Source organism: Moschus berezovskii, chromosome 20, assembly GCF_049115385.1.
Source record: "Moschus berezovskii isolate FMDL1 chromosome 20, NW_MosBer_1.0, whole genome shotgun sequence".
NCBI classification, from domain to species: Eukaryota; Metazoa; Chordata; class Mammalia; order Artiodactyla; family Moschidae; genus Moschus; species Moschus berezovskii.
Genome location: NC_142479.1, coordinates 65,138,839 through 65,163,627, shown reverse-complemented (window position 1 = coordinate 65,163,627; position 24,789 = coordinate 65,138,839). Strand labels below are relative to the sequence as shown.

At 57.2% G+C, this 24,789-nt stretch overlaps 2 protein-coding genes across 3 annotated transcripts; one reads left to right on the top strand and one right to left on the bottom strand.

Annotated features, from left to right (window-relative positions):
* Positions 1-6,433: 6,433 nt before the first annotated feature.
* On the top strand, positions 6,434-11,984 carry TMEM235 (transmembrane protein 235). Its single transcript, XM_055397982.2, has 4 exons — positions 6,434-6,611; positions 7,984-8,064; positions 8,614-8,751; positions 11,743-11,984. The coding sequence occupies exons 1-4, from the start codon at positions 6,434-6,436 to the stop codon at positions 11,982-11,984; spliced, it is 639 nt and encodes a 212-aa protein (XP_055253957.2).
* A 3,271-nt stretch (positions 11,985-15,255) lies between these two features.
* LOC129544662 (uncharacterized) lies at positions 15,256-23,768 on the bottom strand. 2 transcript variants are annotated; one of them, XM_088829281.1, is made up of 9 exons: positions 23,604-23,768; positions 22,795-23,099; positions 20,904-21,331; positions 19,248-19,331; positions 18,453-18,541; positions 17,821-18,006; positions 17,022-17,159; positions 16,613-16,805; positions 15,256-15,916 (listed from the first exon to the last, which is right to left on the bottom strand). In XM_088829281.1, the coding sequence occupies exons 3-9, from the start codon at positions 21,277-21,279 to the stop codon at positions 15,630-15,632; spliced, it is 1,353 nt and encodes a 450-aa protein (XP_088685407.1). In that variant the 5' UTR covers positions 21,280-21,331; positions 22,795-23,099; positions 23,604-23,768; the 3' UTR covers positions 15,256-15,629. The 2 variants fall into 2 exon arrangements, with proteins under 2 accessions (XP_088685407.1, XP_055264433.2); XM_055408458.2 differs by lacking the exons at positions 22,795-23,099; positions 23,604-23,768 and having other exon boundaries at positions 20,904-21,409.
* Positions 23,769-24,789: the final 1,021 nt, after the last annotated feature.

Sequence of the window (24,789 nt, the reverse complement as noted above, 5' to 3'; positions counted from 1 at the left end):
GTATGTGTGACTTTGTGAGGGGGATGCAGAAGGACTGATGTCTTGAGAGTAGAGCTGGCCTCTTGCTTTGAGGTCAGCTTGAAGAAGCCATGGCTCGTGGCAAGGTTGCAACATTTTTCTATAGACAAGGAGGTCTTTCATGCAGAAAAGGAATGTTTCAGAGGCCTGGCTCACTGCTGCTGGATAGCAGAGCACTCAGTCAGAGTGGATTCTTCCTGGGGAGTCCTGCTGTGGACCAGCTGTCATCCGTTGGACGGGGCACACAGGGGCGGGATGAAAAATCTGAGGAAGGAGTTCATGGACTTAAGTATTAATACTCTTCAAATACCTACTTTCATTAATGATGTGCATTAGGCAACTGATAATTCTCCTGTCTTTCCCATGTGAATTTTCCTAAAGGAATAAATTAATTTAAAAAGTAGGTTGCAAAACCTCTTTGGGGGAAACTTAAAAAAAAGAAAGCATTTTTTTTTAATGTTGTTTTCAGTCTTGCAAGATCATAAATGCAGTGATGATCTTTCAGCCCCAGCACAGACTAAGCAGAGTTGGAACAGCTGTAAAAACAAGTGTGTGGAACGCCCACTCCAGCCCCAGACTGCCCTCTAACAGGATGCTTGCCTTGTGGGCTTGGGCCTGGCGCCTATTGGATTGGAGCTGCAGTTTCCTTACCAGTGATGCAGGGATCCTAGAGGCTGTGCGGCCTCAGCTGGCTTTTTGTGTGTGTGTGTGTGTGTGTGGCAACAGGATTTTCATGTAAAGGGGAATTGGGACAAAGCCCTCAGCCCCTCCTAAGATTCTGCTGTATTGTTTTCTTGTTTGAATTATTATTTGCATAACAGGATAAACTACAGTTAAAAGTGAGCACAAAGCCTTTCTTGGTCATTGGGGACACCAGTGTGAACTTTAGGTGGATTTGGAGACAAAGTTATAGATAGCAGGAAATATCTGGCAGAAACTGTCATGAAATTGCTGCACAGTTAGCCAGCCCTGGTGAGCTGGAGGGCTCACACTGGCTGCTCCTCCACGAGAACAATGCAGTGGCCTGAATCCCTTCTGAACGACTTGGCTCAGAGCTGTGGGGACTTGGTGCGCAGTGCAGGCGATCTGTCAGCCCTGATTGGCTGTGTCTCCATTGCTCCACATCTGCGCCATGTTCTCCACAGCATCGCCTCCGCAGCGGTCCCCTCCTCTCCTCCCCGAGGCCAGCTCACGCAGGGCTGAGGCCTGATCTTCAGATGATAGATTTTATTTCACCATCCTTCATGAAGTAAAGCTGTAGGGTGGATTGTTACTGTCCTATTGGAACCTCTGGGGGTCATCTGGGTAGTTGCTGAAGAATAAAAACTACTTCATTTCAAACACTGCAGACCCTACTGGGTTTCTTAAATATTTTTGGCTTTTCGTGGCAATCCCTTCTTAGCTTGCCAATTGATCGATCCCACCCCAGTGCTTGTGGGGGAGGGATGAGTCCTTGCAGAGTGACAGAGCCAGCCTTGGGCTCCTCTGCAAGAGCCACTTGAGACCAGAGCCATTTGTGTCATCTGGACTCATTCCATGTATAAACCAGCTGTGAAAAACGCACCTCAGACATGTTTTTCTGCCATATCTCAGTAAAATGAATTTTTCCCTCCAAGTATGGAGAATATTGCAGTGGTTTTTGTTATGGGGAAAAAAAGCATTTCAGCCTTTATATTAATCTCAGCTGTTTATTTTTGACATTTGTGCCAATCTATAAATGAATAATAACTGATCCTTACAAACTGGCATTGAATAGAAGCTGAGAAAATGTTTTGCTCTCTCTTTTTTTTTTATGCTCTTTCTTTTGCACGATGGGTAATGCTGCAGTTCTTTGTGTTGTCAGGCTGTACTGTGGGGCAAGGCTAAGCTGGCACTGACCCCTCAGACCATCTTACACAGTTACTCTTCTAGAAACTTATATTCTAAAAAAAAAAATCACTGGGCTTTAATCGCTGCCAATGTCCGGAAAGTTTACCAGACTTCCATTAATGAAGCTTTAGGCCCTTACTAAGGGCAACAGCCTCAACTTTCTCAAATATGTGTCTGCCTCTCTGATTCTTCAAGTCAGTGGGAGTCTGGAAGGGTTGTAATTGGTGGTGAGAGTTGTCAGGTATGGCGAGATCAGAGACAGTGGACAACCTGGGGAATTGGGATCCTCCATCCTCAGCGCTATGAAAGATGGAGCACCAGCCAGCCATTACCTGCAGGTTGGCACCCCTTTGGGATATGGACCGTTTGCAGGTTGTACTCACTTAAAAAATAGCCAACAATTGCCAGTATCTTAACTACATTTTTCGGATGCAAAAGTGGAGGTTTATAAAGAGATGAAATAGCTTGTCCAAGATCATATAAGTAAGAAAGCATTCAGGTTAGGATTTGAATCCAGGCAGTCTGGACCCCAGAGCTGGCCCCTCACTCACTAGTGACACTGCCCAGCCTTGGGGGCTGAGGCTATGGGCAACAATCTGGCCCCAGGGGGCTAGTGCAGTAAACCATCCCCATTCCATTTTTCAGACAACTTTGTTTCAAAGGTTTTCACTACATATATGAATGCATACCTTTCTCCAGAGCATTCCATTGATCCTCACTGTACCCGATTTTAGCTTGTTATTTTGAACTCAGGTTCACAGGAAGTTATAAAGCTAAAACAGGTTCTGTGTACTCTTCACCCAGCTTTCCCAGTTGTAACTATGGTACAATGTCTGGACTTGCTTCCAGCACCTAGGGTCAGCTGAGAGGTGAGCTGTGCAGCCCAGCAAGCTCTGAGCCAGGCTTTCCATGGCAGGGGAGTTCCTGTCTCGCCCTGGGTGAATCTAGCCTTAAAGCAGAGTCAATCAACTGAGCTGTAGGTTTCCTCTGCACTGGCTCAGCTCCCAGAGTTTCAGTCAATTTTCAGCTAACTGGGACCTAGGTTTCTGGGCGACTTTCCACTTGGTGCCCGGGGTGGTGACATTTATCCATCCATTTGCTTGAGTACTTAGTTTGCTGGGTGCTGCGTCCAGAGCTTGAAGTCTACAGGGAGCTCACGGGCTCCTTGTTCTCTGAATGGTGGGAAGACAGGCCGCCTAGTATCCATACGAGTGTGTCCATGGGAGCAGCAAGAAGACGACAAGGAACTCTTGGAGCATTCTGCTTGTCCAGGAATGAGGAGAAGGCTGCCAGATGGACAAGGAAGGAACAGAGGTGCCCCGTGGAGGAACGGGAGTGTCCATTCTGGGGACAGCAAGTGCATGCTGTGATGGGGAGGGGTGGCTTCCTCCCGTTTCCTCTGAGTCACTGGACTCCTTGGACAGATGCTTGTGCATCCAAGGCGACCATGATAAGCCCTTCTTAGGCCTGTGAGTCCTGGGGGACAAGAGTGGGCGGTCACGTGGCTGCCAACCTGCATGTCAGCGCTTCCCAGCTATGACTCCAGCCATCTGAGAGCCCTTTAGAAGGGTTGACTTTAACTAGATCGGTGTCTTGAGAACCTCCCAGGATGGATTCACTTCATAATGTGTGCTGAGTGAAGGAGTTGACGTGTAGGGAAGGGCAATTTAGGGGGGTTCATTTTCTGTTGGAGGATGTTTGCCAAATGCAGTGAGATTAGTTGTTGTGTAGCTGATGCTGAGCTACCCTGAGAGGAGTTTCACTGGTGGTTTCAGCTGCTTCCCAGTCCATCGCTGGGGGCCATTTATGGCATCATCAGCCTGGAGCAGGAAGTTCATCCCTGGTCTCAGGCATCCTGTTCTTTTAGCCACTGTGAGTCAGTTCAATGTAAGTTTAAAGAGGCCTGGGGACGTCCCTGGTGGTCCAGTGGCTAAGACTCTGTGCTCCCCATGCACAGGGACCCCAGGTTTGATCCCTGGTCAGACAACCAGATCCTGCATGCTACAGCTAAAAAGTCCCACATGCTGCAAAGACGAGAGAAGATTCCTTGTGTGGCAACTGAAACCTGGCACAGCCAAATAAAAAAATATTAATGAAGAGAGAGAAGAGGCTTGGCTGCAGCCCTGTTGTTCTGAAACACATAATTGGGATTTCTTCCATTAAAGTTCTCATCTGCCCCTGATTTCAGTGGAAGTGGTCTGACGCTGGCTTTGAAGAGGCCTCAGCAGCCTGGTGACAGGCTTGGTGCTCACAGGTTCGGGGTTGCAAGTTGAAAGGAGGATGAATGATGAAAAATAATGGGTCATTCTAAGAGGCACCTTTTCAGAACTGGGCTAGGGTATAATTTGGATCCATCTCAAGGGAAGTAGACAGGCGGAGTTCATCAGAGTAGCCCCTCAAGGACTGATACCCATTGTCTGGAGACAGTCTCAGCAGTCACTCTGACTGGCACTGGGGTTGAAACCCTGAACCAGGGCTTTGAAGTGATGGGGTGTAGACTGCTCACCTGGCCATCTACACCACAACAGGAGTGGGATACATGTCTGTTCCTCTACAGAGAGGTGGGCTCTGGGGTCACAGTGGCCTCAAACAGCACCCAACACTGGCCCTGACAGGGGGTGCAAATGACACCTTTTCAAACAAGCTCAGGCAAGAGGCAGGGGCACTGGGAGGAAGTGTGTGGAGTGTGCAGCCACAGGGTTCCTCTAGTTCTCCCTAAACACTGTTTCTCGGGACTTGCCTGGTGGGCCAGTGGTTAATAATCCTTGTGATGCAGGGGACATGGGCTTGATCCCTGGTCAGAGAACTAATAAGATCCCACATGCTGCAGAGCAACTGTGCCTGCAGTCCTGAAGCCGGTGTGGTCTGCAGCCAGCGGAGAGCAACAACTGAGCCTGAGAGTTCATGTGACACAAGGAGGATCCCACGGGCCACAACCAAGGCCTGATGCAGCCAAATAAACAGAACAACAACAAAACACCATCTCTCAATCGCAGCTTAAACACACGGAAGTGGTGTCCATCTTTGTCACATTCGGGTCAATACCTTCCTTCCCAGCTCCACCCCCACTCTCCCCTGCTCCCCCAGTCCCTCCCCCGATCCCCAATTTTGTAGACCGCTGCTGCTCCCAAGCACCTGCTTTTCTCTGTCTGCCTGCTGGATTCTTTTACCCTCCAGGCCCAATGCCCCCTGAGAGAGGAGGGCCCCTGGCTGGCACCCGGCTTCCAGGGCAGGGGCTGGGGGCAGGGCTGTCAGGTAAGAGGGTACGGAAACTGCCACAGCCAGGATCACCCCCCGCATCCCCACCACGTGCCCCAAGCCAGTCTTGAGTGTGGTGTGAGAAGGATGCGTGGCTGGCAGGATACCGGACAATTCTAGCCACCGTGTCTGAATGCCCCCTGAAGGATTATTTCAATAACTTTGTTCGGACTACTTCTACTTCCTGATGATATTGCTCAAACCTAGAGAAAAGGGGGCCAAAATAAACAAACACTTGGAAATGAGAGCCCTGGGGTGACCCTAAGTGGAGAGGCTGCTGGTGGTCTGAGAAGGACCACCCTCAGTGAGGTCTCTGACCCCCATCTTTGCCCTGCATCAGTGGAAGGGGCAGCGATGGATAGTCCAGGGACCTGGAGTGGAGGCCCTCCCGTCGCCCAAAGATGAACTCCCAACAGCCTCACCATGACAGCCCTCCCGCTCCCAGTGGGGGCCCCTTTGTGGCTCCTCTGCCTTCTGCCCCACCAGCACCTGCCGCCTGTCCTGGAGAAGCTTTGCTAATGTTTGTGAGTGAGTGATGGACAGGCAGAGGTTAGCCTTGCCTCACAGGGTATGAGTAATTGGAACTAATAGGAAGCCAGGCTCCCTTCTGTAGCTCCTCACAAGCCCACTGGCTTTATCAGGACCCTCTGGTGGTTGATCCTGGAGACTGATCAAGACCCACACCGCTGGGCCAACCAACAGCCAAGTGCTCCAGGGTAAGGGGTGGAGGTGTAAGGTGGGGAGCTGCCTCCCACCGTTCAAGCTTCCTGCTGAGTCTCCTCCCGGGTTTTTCTGGCCCCACCCTCCCTCCTCAGCTTGGCTAGAGCTGAAGAACCGGAGGTTTAAAGAAATTAAGGCGTTTGCCCAGGGACCCATAGCCAGGGACGCTGGGATTTGAACACAGCGCTGCGCCGGCCCGGCTTCCTCCTCCTTTCCCCTGGGAGGTAGCTTGGCGATCACAGACAGGTGGGAGCTCCTTGTGCACCCGAGGGGCACCGCACCCGGAAGAGCCCACCTGCCGCTCCTGCTCCCTATTCCCGGGCCCCTCCCCGGCCCTGTTCCCCAGACCCCCGCCCACCCCCACCCCAGCCCGTGCCCCTTCGGTAGACCTACTCCCTCAGGATCCCTGATCCCCTTCTCTTGAGACTCTATCGGGTCTCTCCACTCCCAAAGTCCCGGCTTCCTGCGCTGCCCCCACACCCCAGCCCCCAGCTGCCCCTCACCTCCTGGCTCCCCCCGCTCTCCCACATCCCGCTCCGCTCGGCTCCGGTCCTGGTACCCTGACCGCATGGCCCGGCTGGGCGCGCTGCTCCTGGCCGCTGCCCTGGGCGCGCTGCTCAGCTTCGCGCTGCTGGCGGCAGCCGTGGCCAGCGACTACTGGTACCTCCTGGAGGTGGCGGACGCCGGCAACCACAGCGGCCACGGGCAGCTCTCCTCCCACTCGGGGCTCTGGCGCATCTGCGAAGGTACCGGCTGCCCCTCCCCCACGCGACCCCTCCGCCGAGACCCAGGGGGCCGCACGCCGCAGAGCAGCGCTGAGAAGACACCCCTCCCCCGCCTGTCTGCCCTCGGGGGCACCTCCCCCTCCCCCCAGCTCTCCCTGACAGTCTGGCTGGAGGAGGGCTCAGCTCCCACCGTCCGAGGGTGGGAAGTGAAAAGGAGGGGCCCAGGGTGACTCCATAAGGACCCCAAGAACTTTCCAGAGCAGCGTTCCTCCACAGTCCCGAGGCCTCCCCCTTTGGGGGCCGGTCTTGTGTTCCAAGCGATGGCACGTCACTTGGCAGGTGGCGGGACATTACCCGGGACCCTGCCCCTCAGCCTCATTGGTCAGATGGGGAGAAAATGAGGCCTCTGGAGATGCGGGAGTCGGGGTGGGAGGAATGGGGCCAGGGGAGGCACGGGCAGGCCTGGCACCCAGGGGCGCCCAGCGGTGTGCTTGTCACTGTCTGAGGTGGGAGCCGGTGTGTTGGGGGAGGCCCGGGTGTGGGGAGCTGGGGCCCTGGCAAGACCAGGGGTCCTCATCCCAGTGACCTGGCGTCGTTTCTTCACTTCTGTCCAGGGCTCGGTCTGGTCCCTGCTCGGTGTCAGGCTCGGCCAGGGCTGTGGCGCAGGGCCCCTGTTCCCCACACCCCCCTGGCCTGGCACGGGGAAGAAAACAGGAGCACCACATGCCCTTCAGGCCTGAACGCAGAGAGGCCAGGGCTCTGTCCCAGTTAGGAAGGGGTGGGCTTCCACAGGCTCCTCAGCTGGGGGCCTCACCAAGCTGGGACCAGCCTGGGGGCTTCCCCTGCACGGGACATGCCCAGAGTGGCAGGGATGTGTGGGAGCATGTGTAAACATGTGTGTGTGTGTGAGAGAGAGAGAAAGACAGAGCCTTCTTCAGAGCTACCGGGGAGGAAGGAGAGCTCAGTTTATTCAACCCCCCCACAGACAGCCTGAGGCTCCAGGTGTTCACAACTTGTGCATGTGTGTGCGCCCTAGTGTGCGAGAGCCAGAGAGCCCATATTGCATGTCCCTTTCTCATGCAGGCATAGCCTGGCCTGCATGTGAGCAGGCCCAAGGAGGGGCCTGAGAGCATCTTCTCTGCAGTGTTTGAAATTTTTCGACAGGCCTCCACGTAGATATTATTTGCACATCATATAAACGAAACAAAAGGTCTTGAGCCCTCCAAACCCATTTGAGCCCCAACTCTGAGTTCCAGGGGAGAAATTAACAGGGCCCTTGGACCAGTGGAGGGTGGTGAGAGCCGGCAGCCCACCCATCTCTGAGAAGCATGGGGGGTGGGGAATACCCAGCAATGTCCAGCCCACCAGTCTGTGCGTTCTTTCTACTTTTTAGGGCACAACAGTTGCATCCCCCTGGTGGACCCCTTTGCCAGGGAGAGCCTGGACGCCTCCACTTCGGTGCAGCGCCTCATCTGTGAGTTGGGTTGGGAGTCATGCCCTCCTTCCTTGACCTCCAGGCAAGGCACAGAGTCCCTCCCCTCAGACCCACAGAGCTGCTTCCAGCTAGACCCTGTGCTGCCCAGAGGATGTTTCCATAGTTGCTTGAGAACTTCTCCTGACTGGCCTTGCCAGCACCACCCCCCCCAAGCTCTGTTGTTAGCTTATAACCACAGATGCCAGACCCCCAGCCTATCTAACCCTCCCTGTGCCCCTTCTGGATTCTCTTTGATGTTCCCAAATGGGTCTACTCAGTGGGCATCTCCCACCTCGTGAGTTGAGGGGCACGTGTCTGCTGCCCCTGTGCCAGAACCAGGGGTGGTCCCTGGGAGGGTCGGGTGGTTACCAGGGAGACATCACAGGGAATCAGATGGTCCAGCTCCTCCTCCAGCCAGGGCCAGAACAGTCCCACGTGTCCTACGAAGGAGGACGTCCAGGCACACAGGGCTCTGAAGTGCTCTGTTGAACCTCCCTTGCGGGCCCGGTGTGGGCCGCTGCCTGTTCCCTGAGCCCCCTCTCCTGGCAGCGCTGCACCGAGCCGTGTTGGTGGTCCTGCCCGTGAGCCTCGTCCTCATTGTGTGTGGCTGGATCTGTGGCCTCCTCAGCTCCCTGGCCCAGAGCATCCCTCTGCTGCTCTTCACCGGTTGCTACTTCTTGCTGGGGGGTGAGTCTAGGGGCTGTAGGGGCCGCAGGTCCTGGGAGTGGGGTGCTGCCTGTCTCACTGCCCCAACCCCTGGCTGCTCTGAGCCTAGGCCCACCCTGGGGATTGAGCTGCAGCAGATGAGGTGCCCTGGGTGGCACTGGGGCCTTTGGAGGGGCAGGGATGCTGACTGTGGGGCCAGAGCCAGGGACGGGGGTCAGGAGTCCCAAGTTGAGCTGCCAGGGGCAGGAGGCACAAGGATCTCTGAGGTGAGCCCAGGACGTGCCCTGCTAGACCTGCCTGAGGGGGTTGGGACCAGCCCCCATCCGTTCCCCTTTCCTTCCAAGACCATCCCAGTGAGGGGGCAACGTGGGTAGGGGTTTGGCATCAGCCAGGCAGGGCTGAGCATAAAGGGTGACACGGGGCCTTGGATTCCTTGGCAGTGACCCCAACCGAGCCAGGTCCAGACTTTGACTAGTAAAAGTGCATGCACTGACATTCACCTAGCCCGCAGGCCCTGGGCCCAGCCCTCCCTCGGGGAAGCAGCAATGGTTGCACGCCCTCGGGTCACAGCTTTCTACTGAGATTCCCCGAGCTCAGCAGAAAGCTGGTCCTGGAAATCCCATCGCTGCCTTTCAGGGCCATCTGTCCCAGCCAGCCAGCTGGTATCCCCAGCTGCCCAAGGCTGGCCGTCATTGACTGTTTGCTGGAGGCTCCTCAGGTCAGTCCTCAGTGGCCCCTCCTGTCCAGGGCCAAGGCCTGAGCCGAGTCTGGCATCCTGGGCCGGCTCTCCTGCCAGGGATGTGGCAGGAGAACCAGACCACACTGACCGGGGCTCCCTCCTGGGCAGGTCTGCTTCCTCCCCAGGGGCTGCTGGGCCCTTTGGGAGGCCTTGGTCAGGAGGGAGTAGGTGCCAACAGCCAGGGAGCCAAGCCACCTGGGTGTGTGATTCAGAGAATGAGAACAGGAGGAAGCAAAACATCGGGCCTAGCCTGACCCCAGAGAATGTGCGTGTCCAAAATCCCATTAAGAGGACCTTGGGAAGCCACTGAGAGGAGTAATTGGGTGGGATTGTAACCAGGAGACCTGATGGTGACAGGAAACCTCGAACCTAAGGCACCAGGCCAGTGGGCGGAGGGAGAGCCTGGAGGCAGCACCAGGGCCGTTCCCCCTGCTCCAGGGAGGGCAGGCAGTGGGCCGGGTTCCAGGAACACCCCATCAGCTTCCCTGCGCCGGGGCCCGACTGGACGCACCTCTGCTTTCCTTGCATGGCAGGCTCCTGGTAGAAACAGATCCCCTGACATCACTGTCAGGAGCCTGCACAGGGGGCTGCAGTGGGGCCAGGGCCCCAGCTCTGGGGGCTCAGAGTCAGGACTGTCACATCAAGGGGACCTTCATGAGGCCAGATCACCCCAATCCCGCCCCATTGTCACTGCAGAAGCGGGAGGGACACGGAGGGTTCTAGGTCGCCGCTGGCTGGGCCCTGAGCTAGGGGTCTAGGGGCATATGGAGCCTGGGGTGATGAGTTCCATGGCCATCACCCGGTTCTGGGCTCCAGAGCCAGCCAGGGGAGAGGCCTGAGACATCTCAGGAGGCCTGGGGTTCAGAAGCGGTCTGGCAGGAGCTGGATCTGGGCACCTCAGTCCCCAGGAAGAGTCAGGTGTTCCAGGTTGGGGTCCAGCTTGGGAGCTTACTCTGGCCAGAGTGGCAGGTCCTGCCCAGAGCCAGGCTGGACGGAAGTAGCTGGCAGCTTGAAGAGGCGTGCTCAGCTGGTGGGGCAGCCTGGTTGGAGGTGGTGGGGGTGGGAGAGGGGGGACTTGGCTGGGAGCTCTGACTGCTGTAGGCTGAGACAGAACCTCTGTTTCTGGGGCCTCAGCTGCACAGAGCTCCCTGAAGAAGCCTGAGAGATGTGCTCAGTGCCCTCCGCCCCGCCCCCGCACCAGGCACTGACCCAGTCCCAGAGCCCTGCAGTTGATTTGGCTTCGCAGTTTACCAAAATTCAATCTGTAACTTCTGCGGTGGCTCCACCCAGCCCTAGGCTGGTGGAGGCCAGTCCGTCCTTCCCATCTTTGGTCAAGTGAGGAATCCCAGAGGACCTGAGTAAGAGGCAGGCACTGTGGGGAGCCCAGCCCAGTGAGATGCAGACCTAGCCCTGAAGGTCTGCCTCGGGCCTTAACTGGGCAGTGTCCAGAGGGAGCACCATGCACCTAGGAAGTGCCTTTGGTCCTGAGACCCTCAGGGCCCCACCTACATTCCCTGCAGCTGACACCAAGGGCAGGCCCTGACAAAAGCCTGCAGCGGTGGGACAGAGGGTGGCTCTCTGGGCTGGTCCCTCTGAACCTGGGTGGAGAGGCAAATGTCCCGGTGGCCAGCTCTTTGCTTGCCCCTGACCCTCCAGGGTCACCGCACACTAGGTGCAAAGCCAGTCTTCTTCCTGCAGAGATGGAGGGTTGGAGGGAGGAGGTCGTCCTCATCTGGGGACAGACCGGGGTCATGGGATCTGTAGGAAGGGCCTGAAACTCAGACCTGGGGAGGGGACAGCACCTCTGAAAGAGGGACGATCAGGAGGGGAGGCTGTGAGCCAGTGAAGTGGGGAGGGGGAACTGTGAGGAAGTGGGGGCCGAGGGTGCAGTTCAGGGGCCTGACTCAGGGTGTCTGGCCAGAGCTCCAGAGCTCCTCCCACCCTTCCCGGCTGCCCTGCCCGAAGAGGTCACCGGCTGTGTGTGTGTGTGTGTGTGTGTGTGTGTGTAACTTCAGGGACGATGGGAGGGGGCTGTGTATGCAGGGGCATTTATGTGAGTAGTGACTACGTATTGGAGGTGTAGGTAGTGCTGTTTGCAAGGGGTTTTTGTACAGTGAGGTCCTGAGGTTTGAGGACTGAATTGGAGCCTCCATCCTCCCAAAGGTCGGTGGGCAGAGGCCATGTCTACAGGACCACCTTGCCGGGGTCCCAGGTAGGGCAGGCAACCTCAGCAGGCAAATGCACTCAGCGGTCACTCCACACCCCCTTCCCAGGCGCCCTGACCCTGGCGGGGGTCAGCATCTACATCAGCTACTCACAGCTGGCCTTTGTGGAGACGGTCCGCCAGTATGGCCCCCAGCACGTGCAGGACGTCCGCATCAGCTTCGGCTGGTCCCTGGCCCTGGCCTGGGGCTCCAGCGCCGCAGAGGCACTCAGCGGCGCCCTCCTGCTCGCAGCGGCCCGGGCCCTTAGCCTGGGCAGGCAGCCGGGCGCCCCCCACTCTGTGGTCATCTGAGTCCCGGGCAGGCAGGTGCGGGGAGAGGGGCTCCATTTCCCTTTGCACCTCCTGGGGTTTGGGGCGGCTGAGCCTGAGAGGCCGCGGGAAGGAGACGGGGAGCCCTGTTCTGATGGCCAGGCTGGAGACCTGACTGGGAGCAGGGGGGCCGGTAGAGCTGAGAATCCAGGCTCCTGTTGCTGGATGTCTGGGGGACTCTCCTGCTCACTGTGCCTTCCAGGACTAGCTGGTTTAGCCTCTTCTTAGAGGTGGGGAGGGTGAAACCCAGAAAGTGGGAGCAGAGGAGCCGGGACGGCTGTGGCGGCCGTGGGGGCGGCGCTGCAGGCTCTCAGCTGGCCAGCCCGTCCCCTTGCCTCTCGAGGCTGTGGCCTGTGCCCACCCCTCCCCACCCATCCTGGTGGGCCACAGCTGCCCCCAGTCCTAGGGAGCAGCGTCAGGCGGAAAAGCTGCCCCCGTCCTCGGAGGGGGCAGTTCAAGAGAGAAGCAGATATCCGTCAAACACTCTAGGCCAGGCCCTCACCAGGCCTTCTGTGCCATGTTCTGTCCTCCCCCCGGCCCTCCCCAGGGCGGCGTTGGTGGGGAGGAGACTGAGGACTGGGGGCAGGTGCAGGGGGAGCAGAGGGGGTTGGGCACACCTCTGCCGCCTTGTTTTCAGGTGTCTTTCTTGCCCTGTGCCGGCGCCCCGGGACCCCACCCTCGTCTGTAGTTCCCAGAGGGAGGTCTGGGATCCCGCGTGGGCCCCTGGGCAAGCAGGTGTGGAAGTCCTGTGGGGTGGGTGAGCCATGCCAGGGTGGAGAGTGAGGGGCTTCTCTACCAGGAGGGGCGGCTGCCCGGGGCAGCAGAGGCCAGAGCTTGTTGAATGGAGGCAGACCCAGGCCCAGTGTGCCTCTACGGGCCAGATGGACGGGAAGGTGGGTGGCCTGCCCATGCCTGATCATCGTGGTCTGTGAAGGCTGAGGCTCCTTCCACTCTGCGCAGGACCTGAAGACCTGCTCCGCGCTTGTTTCAGGCTCAGGCCCTGAGTCTGAGGTGTGTGGGGGGGTCCGTGGCAGCCTGTCTTACCTTGGTCTTTCCCCTCCCCCAGTCTCCCTTTATGGCTGGAGGCGGGGTGGTTACAGCAAGCTCCCGGGCCCTCAGGGGCTGGTACCATCTGGTGAGTCCCACTGAGGGACAAAGAGCGGGGGTGGGAGGGCAGGGCGGGGGGAGGGGGGTGTTAAATGCAGGCTTCCCTTCCTTCCTGTATTTGAGCATTTAACATTGTGCCAATGTGTCCATAAATAAACCAGCTTGTTCTGTGTGCAGTTAAACCTTTATTCACTTAAAAACTTTCAGAATAGATAACACATGCCCATGGCTTACAAACAGTGCAGGGGAAAGCCTGTCACCAGGTGTGTGTGTGTCTGTCCATCCAGAGACATCCTGTGCGTGGTCTGTGTGTCCGTCCATCCGGAGTCGTCTTTGGCAAACACGATGAGCTCTTTCTTATTTCTGGCCTGCACAGGCAGGGAGGACCCCTGGGGCCTCACACTGGTTCCAGGGGCTGGCTCTGTGGGCAGGTCCTCTCAGCTTGGGAGGCTCTCACCTGACCTCTCCCACAGCAGCTGGGGGTCAGCAGTGTGAAGGTTTAACCTTGAGCCTCTCTGCAGACAGGCTTGGGCTCTGGGCACAGACTGTGAACCAGACACACATGGGTGAGCCTCAGATCCCAGAACTCCCTAGGGTGTAGGGGGGCACTTGCCCCTTCCCTCTCTAGAACAGACCTGGCCATGATTCAGAGAGGCCAGCTCAGGTGAGCCTCAGTCTCGGGTTGGCCAAAGTCCACAGTGGGTGCTTCATACTGGCCCTGGTCCCTAGTCCAGTCTTGACTGCAGCTTCCTGAAAACCTCCCGGAACTCCTCCCCCTAATTCCTGGACCACAGACACGGAACGATAATAAAAGGATTATCGTTGTGGGGGAGTCATTTGTTACCAAGCAGTGGGTTACCATTCAGTTCAGTTCAGTTGATTACTATTACAGCACATAAGTACAGGGCAGGGCAGGGCAGGGCAGGGCTGGATGGGAGACACTGCAGAGGTTTAGAGTTGCTGATTTTCTTCGGATTCTCAGTTTATTGTCACCTTCTCATACAGGAGAGTGATTCTGGGGCCTTGGGGAGTCCCGGATGCTGCATTTCCCAGAGTATAGCCAGATCTAGAGTCTTCTAAGGAGGGAGGCAGGGACCTCCCTGATGGTCCAGTGATAAGACTCCAAGCTTCTACTGCAGGGGGCCTGGGTTCATTCCCTGGTCGAGGAACTAAGGTCCCACATGCCACGCAGTATGGCCCAAAAATAAATAAAACATAAGGGGGGGAGGCAAAGAAGGGCGGTCCTCAGAGTCAGGCCTCCTTGGCCCACCACGGATGCCTTTTCTCCCGTGTCTCCCGCTCACGCTGTGCCTCCAGGCCAGGTCCTCTCCTAGGCGCCATGCCTACACTTCTGCTTCTGGCAGCTTCGAACTACTCGTGCATGGGGCTAAAACAATGTTCTTAAACTGAAGCATCCCCTACCCTCACAAAGCTATTCCTCCTCCTACGATTCCTATTAAGGGTTTTCTAAAGCACTGATGCGGAGAAGGCAATGGCTCCCTACTCCAGTACTCTTGCCTGGAAAACCCCATGGACGGAGAAGCCTGGTGGGCTGCAGTCCATGGGGTCGCCAGGAGTCGGACAGACTGAGTGACTTCCCTTTCACTTTTCACTTTCACACATTGGAGAAGGAAATGGCAACCCACTCCAGTGTTCTTGCCTGGAGAATCCCAGGGACGGGGGAGCCTGGTGGGCTGCTGTCTCTGGGGTCGCACAGAGTCGGACACGACTGAAACGACTAAGCAGCAAAACACTGATGTGATGGCCTATCTCCCCTATTTTAAAAAATCCATATGCAAATTCATATAAATGTATATATACATATATACACATCCAGAATGAAACATGCAAAAAATAGCAATAGTGGTTATTCTTAGGTGGTTTTCAAAAGTATATTTTGTCCAGGTCTTCAGGTTAACCTCAGCAGGAGCATGGTATAGATATATTCTTTTTATTTTATATTGGCATGTAGCCGATTAACAATGTGGTGGTTTCAGGTGGACAGCAAAGGGACTCAAGAGGAGGGTGGTCTTAACCACCGAGTCTAAATCACCCCAGGAGTCCCTAGAATGGAGATCCAGTCCCAAATTATGTGCAGTAATGACATTATTTTGTAAGCAAAAAGAAATTTATTGTTTAAAAAGGTAAATTTATTGTTTAAAAAGTCAGACGATTGCAAGGTAAAGCCCCAGCCCCCCACCAGGCCACCCGACGCCGGTGTCCCTTTCCGGGGCCTCTCGTTCTTCCTCCTGCTGTTCCCCGAAATGCTCTCATGCCCCCCCAGGCTGTGGTGGGTGTCCCACCTGTCCCGGCACGCTTGGACCCCCCTCCCAGACACAGCAACACACGGGGTCTGCTGAATGAACAGGTGGGAGGCATCACCCCACATGTCACGGAGGTGAGGGGGGTCCCAGGAGACCAGCAGATAATGGGGGTGTCGTTTTACTGCCTCTCCTGCCTGCTCGCTGGGGATACCCGCCCTCGTCACCTCCGTCCATCCTAGCCAAGGCACAGGGTCCGTCACCCTGTCCGCAGGGTCCTCAGCACGAAGGCCCACTTTCCCAGCGCCAGCTCCGTGTCCTGTGCAGAGACGTCCCGGTGCCACACGGCGCGCACCGACCGCTCAGTCCAGGGGAAGAGCAGCACGCGCACCGCGTGGCCGGTCTGGGCCACCTCATCAGCGCTCACGGCCTGCAGGCGCCGGCACAGCTCCTCAGGCGGCAGCCCGTCCACCCTCACCATCACCATGTTGGTCTCCACGGCGGTGGGATCCACGGAGCAGACGGGGGACGCCAGTTCCTGGAGCCCTGGGCCCAAGTCCTGCGGTGAGTTGAGCCCAACCCCAGGACTCTACGGCTACCCCTACCACCCTGGCCTTGTCACCAAGGAAAGGCAGAGGGCAGCCCAACTGGACAGGGAAGAAAGGAGGGAGCCTTAGTCCTGACCTGGGCAGACTTGGCCCTGCTCCTTTCTAGCTGTGACCTTAGACACATTAGTGGTGGCTCAGATGGTAAAGAATCTGCCTGCAGTGTGGGAGACTCAGGTTCAATCTCTGAGTTGGGAAGGTGCCCTGGAGAAGGGAATGGCAACCCACTCCAGTATTCTTGCCTGGAGAATTCCATGGACAGAGGAGCCTGGCGGGCTACAGTCCATGGGCCGCAGAGAATCAGACACAACAGATTGACTAACGTTTTCTTTAGACAAATCAATTAACCTCTCGGTTTCCTCATCTGTAAAGTGGGGACATTGTGGGGTTGTTGTGAGGATTCAACCTAGGTTAAGGCTACCTTCTGCTGGATCCTGCAGAGAGTTACTGACCCTCCCTGGGTGCCGACTAGTCCAGGCCCTGCAGTTCCCTGGATCCCACCCCTCCTGGTTCAGTGGCTGACCTTGACCTACTTGAGTTGGAGGGATGCATACCTGCTGGGGACTTGGGCCCTGCTACAGGGGACCCCCAAGGCACCACCCTGGGGCCAAAGGGAAGTGGTGGGGTGTCCAGGCACCTTTGGCGAATCTCTGGGCGTTCTGGTGGTCCCTCTGCAGCATCTCCTCGGCGTCAGCCAGTCCCACTAGGGCAGCTGCGGCCAGCACCCCTGCCTGGCGCATTCCTCCACCCAGGGCTTTCCGGAGGCGCCAGGCTTCTTCAATGAAGTCCTTGGGTCCCCCAACCAGGGCCCCCACTGGTGCACCGAGGCCCTGAAGGAAGAGAGGAGTCCTGCCCACCTGCCCATGGGTGTGCATCTCTGCTCTCAGGGCTCTGGAGGGGGCAAGAGGGATGTGGAGAGGCAGACACTGTGGCCTCGTTAGGGGAGGGGGTCAGAGGACCCAGGGTGAGCAGCTGCCTGCCCAGGAGCCCCAGGACACAGCTCAGCCTCCTGCGGTGGGCACTCCACCCTCCTGTAGCTTCCCTACCTTGGAAAAACAGAGAGACACAGAGTCGCAGTGCCCCACAATGTGGGCAGGGGGCACACCCAGAGCCACCGCGGCGTTCATCAGCCGCGCCCCGTCCAGGTGGACACGGACCCCGTAGCTTCGGGCCAGCAAGTGCACCTGTGGGCAGGATGCAGGTGGGCTCAGAGGGGCTGAGCCGGGGGAGGATGGGTCTCCAAAAGGTCACTAGAGAGCCACCGGGCTTGTCTCCTGGAGGAAGAATGAAGGGTCTGCCTGGCTGGTGGCCAGCTTGGCCATCTGGAACCCGAGCAGTCACTCTGGGTCTGGGCCTGGGCCGTCCTCTGTGGAAGGAGGTCGACAATAAGGGCTCTGTCTCCTGTCTATGGTGGGCTCGCTGTAGGCCAGGCCATGGATGCCTCGTCCTATCTAAGCAGCGCCATAGCCCCATTGGAGGGCAACCCTCAGCCTCGTTTCCCAGGTGAGGGCAAGCTGGCCCTCAGGTTCTCACGGGGAGAGCAGCAGCGCTCAGCCCTTACGCTCTGGCCATAAGATCCGGCCAAGCTGGTGCTGCCTGGGGACTCGCCCCAAAGGGCGGGTCTCTGCTCTTTGGAGGAAGGTTGGGGCCCTGTGGGCTCTACACTGGGCCATCATTCCCTTTGCAGCTGCACCTAGAATTACACCTGTGTCTCCCAGAGCAGATCTGGCCACTGATGGGCACCCAGACATGTATCAGAGGAGACTAAACCCCAGCAGGGGACCCAGGGGATAGAAAGCCAGTAGCTGGCTAGTGATGGGGGCACAGCAGCGGGGCTGGGCCTACCTGGCGTAGGTATTCCAAGGGGAGGACCCGGCCCCCCGAGCTGTTGTGGGTGTTCTCCAGGCAAATGAGCTCACAGACAGGGTGGTAGGGGCTCCCAAGGCCCCGTGTGACCAGCCTCTCCAGCTCAGCCAGGTCCAGGGTGCCGTGGGGCAGGTCTGGGAGGGGGTGGGAGTGCACCCCTGCGATCTGCAGGTGTTGGGGGGCAGAGGATAAGGTCCAGGGGTCCGAAAGTACCTCCTACCCCTGTCTTGTCTGCTCCTCCCCAGCTCTGGGCCATGGAGGTTTCCGCCTGAGCTGTGGACCTGGGCACAGACATCCCAGCCGGGAAGGATGGAAGACACCATGTTTGCTTGAGAGGTTGGTGTCCCTCCGGCCTGAGCGCCCAGTGCACTGAGTGCCCACTAGGGGGCAGCAGGGTGCCGAGCACAGCCAGCATACAGGCTGCTGGACTGAGCCTAGCCTGCCCCCGCGTGGTCAATCTGGGAATGGCTCTCCTTCCTGCCTCCCCCAGAGAGGCCACTGGCCCAGCCATTTCTCCCTCTGCAGGGGGCCTGGTGCCTGGGAAGCAGGTTCCCACCACAAGTGTTGAGCATCCCGTGCTGGCCCCAGGGTGAGAGGTGCTGGGTGCTTACCTGAGCCACCCCGCCCTGCTCATAGACATGGAGGTGGCATTCGTGCCCCAGGAGGAGCTGGGAGCCCCGGCGCCGGCAGTGACACATCACTAAGGTAGATGGGGTGGGGGCAGTGTTGGCATCAAGTGTTGGCAGACTGCATCTGCCAGCTGCAGCCTGTGGTCTCGGTGGCCGCACATGTGGGTCCAGGGGGCCCTCAGTCAACCCTCTGCACCCCACCTCCTCCTGGGCCATGTCTTCCCCCCATCTGTCCCCACCCAGCTCAGCCATGCTGACCCTCACGGCCACAGCCAGCTCCCAAGTGCCTTATGCCAATTAGGAGAGAGCGCCCCTTTAAGACACTTCCTGCCATGTGCTGGAAAGCATCCTACTAAGTCCACAAGTCTAGGCCTGTGGATCGTTGGGCCCTGCACACTCTGTACCTCCCCCACCCATTCTCTGCAGCCCCCCTGCAGAGTACCCCCTGCAAGGGGAGGCCAGTCACAATGCTCCCCTTTGAGGGCCCAGCAGCCCAGGGCACAGCATCAGTCAGGCACCTGCAGGAAACAGGACACCCACTGGGAAACCGGACTGCTTGATAAAGAGGCAATTTACAAAGGTGTGGCAGCCTGCAGGGAAGTCACGAGGTTTGAGGTTCGGGGGCAAGACCCCCAGGCAGGAAGGGGTGAGAGAAGGGTGGTGACTACGGGTTCCAGATGGCTCAGAGCCCCACTGATGTTGTCACAGACCCCACCACAAAAGGGAGAAGCGTGGAAGGAGGGCCTGGAGGGCAAGTGGAGGTCGCCCTGTGCTCACCAGAGATGAGGTTGGCCATGGTGTTTGTGGGCACGAACAGGGTCCGCTCCACCCCAAGCAGCTCCGCAGCGGTGGCCTGCAGCTCTGAAGTGGGAAGGGATGGGGGTGGGAGCCCCATTAACAATGGCACTTTTCAAAGTCCTCTCCTAACTCACTCCATGAGCCCCTTGCCCGCATAAAGACATCGTGCCCAAGGCTGTGGTGAGTGGCCAGTCGGGACGCCAGCCTCAGACTTCCAGCTGCAGTCTGCGGTCTTGGTGGCTGCACATCTGGGTTCAGGGGCCCCTCAGCCAACCCTCTGACCGCCATCCCCTCCCCCCACCCCCGCCTCCTCCTGGGCCGTGTTCTCTACCCCTCCCCCCAACATTGAAACTCTGTGGTTTGAACCCTCCTGTCCCACCCAGACCTTACACCTGTCTGACTTCCTTTCCCATCAGCCCCTTGCAGGTGGGGCCCTGTGGTTTCTCTGCTGACTTCCTCTCCCAGAACAAGGACAGGAGCCCTCAGAAGGAGACTCTGGGTGGCTGGAAGGGGGCGGGGCTTCTGGCTGCTGCTTTCAAGCTCCCCTCCCTTTGCCTTGACATTCAAGACCAATGGGATCTGGCCTCTGCCTCCCCTTCAGGAACAAGGGTGCTGTCCTACACCCCAGCTCCAGCCACATGCCCCATATCCTGAACACCTTTCTCATCACTATGCTTCTGCCCTGGTGAGCCAGCACTCTCTTCCCTGCCCGGGACTGGGGGTAGAGCATTTCACTCATCTTTGAAGAGGTTCCTCCACAAGGTCCCCCTTTCCTGTGAGTCCCATGTCTCCCCTCACCCACCCCTGTCCCCTTGGCGCTCTCTGTGGATGCTTTAACCCCAGCACCTCCCTCACCCAGTGGGGGAGACTGTCTATGCATCAGGCTGCCTGCTGAGCAGCGGGTAAGCATCTTTGAAGTTCCAGGCCAACAGTGGGTGTCTGACCCCACATCCAGGCCCTCAGGGCTAAAGTCACGACCCCACGACTTGCCCCTTGCCCAGCTGATGGTTTGTACACACCCCAGTAATAGTAATGGATTCCTATGGCAACAACCCTCAAACCAGGGTGGGTGGCAGCAACTTTCAACCATCTTGAAAACACTGTCGAGGTTTCTAGAACTCACTCCTCTGGAGGAGTTTCCTGTGGCGTTCCCTGTGGAGAAACCCTTTTCTAGATGGGTTTTCTGTTGCCTTCATGTGGGAAGGTAGTGGCTGCAGGACAATAGCCAAGGGTTCCAGAGTGAGAAGACCTGAGTTCGAGTCCTGCTTTGCTGTACACTCGACATGGGACTTTGAGCACCTGGCCTAGCTTCTCAAAGCCCTCCTCTGCACGATGAGATAACATCCATTCTCATCGTGTCGTGGGGCCACGCTTCAGTGAGCACACAGATCACCCGGCGATCCTGTTAACTTGCAGATTCTGGCTCTGGAGGTACGGTGTGGGACCCGAGACTCTTCATTTCTAACAGGCTCTCGAGTGATGGGTCAGATTGAGCTGCAAGGAAACCGAGCGCAATGCACGGCCTGCAGCTGAGCCTCCTCCCCGAGCCCCGGGCCTCCGCTCCCGCCAGCACCACGGACAGCGCCCTGGGGTCGCCGCGAGGACCCCCGGCTCCGGCCTGCACGCCGGGCTCACCGCGGACGGTGGGGTCCTCGCCGTAGTCGTCGTCCCCCACGAAGGCCTCGGCCATGGCGCGCCGCATGGCCGGCCCGGGCTTGGTCACAGTGTCGCTGCGCAGGTCCACCACGTACGTCGGAACCTCCGCCAGGCTCCCAGACCTCCGCGCCCAGAAGACCCGCTGCCGCGGGGTCGCGGCCCGGGCCAGTCTGCGGAGCATGGCGGGGATAGTGCCGGGCCCCCCAGCCCCGATCTTCCTCGGCTGGATCGGAGCGGCAGGACTTTCTAGACTTCGGCCGCGAATGACCCGGGCTGGCCGGAGGGCCCCCGCGGCATGCTGGGAGTTGTAGTTCAGCTTTCGTCGCGGCGGACACTGAGCACGCTCCCGAGGCATCCTGGGAGTTGTAGTTCTGCTTTCGTCGCGCTCGGCTTCGCGCGAACTTGGGCTGAGGGAGAGAGAGGAAGGGTTGCGCTTACCGGTGAAGAAACAAAGACCCGTCAAGTTTTTATGGAGCAGACGCTCATGTGCCTATTACCGTGTGTCCAGGACTGTCCAAGACACTTTACAAGTGTTAAAGCAGTTAAGCCTCCCAAGAGCTCTCAGTTGACAAGTGTTATTATCACCCCATTTTACAGATGGGGAAACTGAGACACACAAAGCCAATGAACGTGCCTAAGGTCGGCTGCTGCTGTGAAGAAGGCTGATCGCCGAAGAATCGATGCTTTTGAACTGTGGTGTTGGAGAAGACTCTTGAGAGTCCCTTATACTGCAAGGAGATCCAACCAGTCCATTCTAAAGGAGATCAATCCTGGATATTCATTGGAGGGACTGATGCTAAAGCTGAAACTGCAATACTTTGGCCACCTCATGCGACGAGTTGACTCACTGGAAAAGACTCTGATGCTGGGAAAGGTTGGGGGCGGGAGGAGAAGGGGACGACGGAGAATGAGATGGCTGGATGGCATCACCGACTCTGTGGACATGAGTTTGAGTGTACTCCGGGAGTTGGTGATGAACAGGGAGGCCTGGCGTGCTGTGATTTATGGGGTCGCGGAGAGTCGGACACGACTGAGCGACTGAACTGAACTGAACTGAACTGAAGGTCGGCTGATCGGGAGCGTCCAGCTCTAACTGGACTGTGCTATGTTGCCCTGAAAAAAGTAGCTTCCCATCATCTACTTTTTTCAATACAGATTTATTGAGCACCTTTTGGTGCCAGGCATTGTTTGGGTGCCAGGCAGAGGGATACAAAGATGACCCCAAAGTCTGAGCATCCGACTTTGGGGGCATAATGGAGGTGGAATTAGGGGGGTGACAAAGAGTCCCCTCCTCCGTACCCACCGGCCCTTGGTGGGGGAGGGGGTGCTGCCTCCACCTCGGGCCAGTGTCAGGTTGAGGGTGGGAAGTCATGAAGAGCCCTGACTGACTCAAGTCCCCACTTAGCAGGTGGGTGGTTTTGGACAAGTCAGTTAACTTCTCTGCGCCTCAGTCTCCTTAAATGCAAAATGGGCTGTTTTGAGGATTTGATGACTTAAGGGTTTTTTTGTGCTGAGTCTGGCGCCTGGCTGGTAGTAAATGCTACAGATGAGTGTTTTCTGTCTTACTGCTGCTGTTTTATTGTGGTTACTGGTCACAGCCCAGGGCGCCGGGGTTTGGTGCTGCTGCTGTGGGGTGCAACCCAACTCCGCCTGGACTGGGTCTCCTACAGGGTTGACCATCTCTCGGCTGGGGAGGACAGGCCTCTCTGTGGGCGCCCAGCTCCACTAGCAGTTCCTGTTCCCCAAGTGTGGGCCACAGATATCTCTTCTTCACGGGAGGAGACCGGTCCCTAAGGGCTTAACATGACCAGAAGAGGCACCCACAGCTCTGATCAGAGCAGCCCTCAGCAAAGAGGACTCTGACACTGACCTTCATCGGAGCTCTGACGTGTGTCTGTTCCAAGGTCAGGTCTGGGGATAGAGGAGAGCAAAGCAGCTTGCCCTTGGAGTTCAGTTCTTTGGGATGGGGACAGGATGCTGCCTGTTGGCTCTGGGAAAAGCGGCAACAGGCCTGGCTGAAGCATCAGGGCAGGCTTCCTGGAGGAAGCAGTGATTGGCTGAGCTTTGAAGGCAGAGCAAGATGTTAATCAGACAAAGGCGGAGGGAGAGTGTTCCAGGCAGAGGGAACAGCTTTGGCAAAGGCTTGCAGTCAGAGGCAGCTGGAACATTTGAGGCCTGCAAGAGAAGAGAGCAGGGGTGGAGATGGAGTCCTTTCCCCTGTGCCTGCAGAGCCATCCTGAAAGGGCAGAAATCGCAAGTTCCTGAGGAATCTGGGGCCCCAAGGACACCCATCTAAAGGAAAGGCCCACTCGCCCTTCCCAGCTTCCCCCTCGGTGCCCTGAGGCCCTGACCCACAATCTCCACCGAATTCCGGGCCCTGAGAAAACAAGCCCCTTATCTCAGTGTCTGGCTCCAGCCCTTCTGCTGGGAAGTGGGGGAGGGGGGCGGAGAGTAGAGGCCTCTGTGGGAAGGAAGGGAGGGGCTGGGGCAGCAATGGTGGCTTTAGGGGGAGCAGGGAGAAGGGGGCAAACAGCTGGATCCCCAGGCACCTCCCAGCCATGGCAGAGCCACAGGATGGCCTTCTGTTTGCAGTCACTTAAACCTTCCCACCCACAACCTCCCTGCTAATCCTCACTGCAACCCTCGGGGAGAGGGACTAGGCAGGGGCCTCAGGGCTACCTGAAAATGCCACTAAGATGAAACAGCTGGTCACCAAACTGGACCTTTCTTCCCCCAGAGCAGAGCTGTTTCCTCAGCGAGCTGGGCTCTTCCTGGGGAAAGTTGGCCCCAACAGAAGTTGCTTCTGTCAGGTGGCTGCTTACCACGCCTATCTTGTCCCAGGGCACCCGGGCCACCCCCTCCTTGCCCAGTGGTGGCTTCTCCAGTGTGAAGGGAGCAGAAAGCTTGGGCTATCATGGGAGAAGGCTGGGGCCCTCCATGGCCTGAGGCCTCATCATGGGGGTCTGCTGTTGTTCAGCTGTTAAGTTGTGTCAGACTCTTTGCAACCCCATGGACTGCAGCACGCCAGGCTTCCCTGTCCTTCACCATCTCCCAGAGTTTGCTCAAACTCATGTCCATTGAGTCGGTGATGCCATCCAGCCATCTCATCCTCTGTCTCCCCCTTCTCTTGCCCTCAATCTTTCCCAGCATCAGGTTCTTTTCCAGTGAGTCGGCTCTTTGCATCAGGTAGCCAAAGTATTGGCACTTCAGAGACCCTCTGACCAAGATTTGGTCTCAGGGAGTTGTGTGGGCACATGCATATGTGTGAATGTGTCTACGTATGTCTGTGTATAAATTTGTGTGTGCATGCATGCACACACCCAGGTATGTGTACCCTGTGCACATGTGTGTATACTTGTGGGCATATGTAACTGTATTAGTATTTGTTACACATGTGTATAAGCACACCTCAAGAGATATTGCTGGTTTGCTTCCAGACCACTGCAATTAAGTATCGCAAAGTGTGGCACATGAATTTTTTGGTTTCCCAATGCACAAAAGTTATGCTTACACTACACTGTAGTCTTTTAAGTGTGCAATAACATTATGTCTAAAAACAATGTACATGCCTTAATTAAAAATATTTTATTGCTAAAATTGCTAACCATATTCTGAGCCTTCAATGAGTTGTAATCTTTTTTTTTTGGCTGCATAGCATGCAGGATCTTAGTTTCCGATCAGGGACTGAACCTGTAGTGTGGAGTCTTAATTAGCCACTGGACTGCCAGGGAAGTCCCAGTGAGTTGTAATATTTTTGTTGGTGGGCACTTTGAAACATTTCGAGAATTACCAAAATGTGAGGCTGAGACGCAAAGTGAGCATGTACTCTTGGAACAATGGTGCTAATAGACTTGCTCGATGCAGG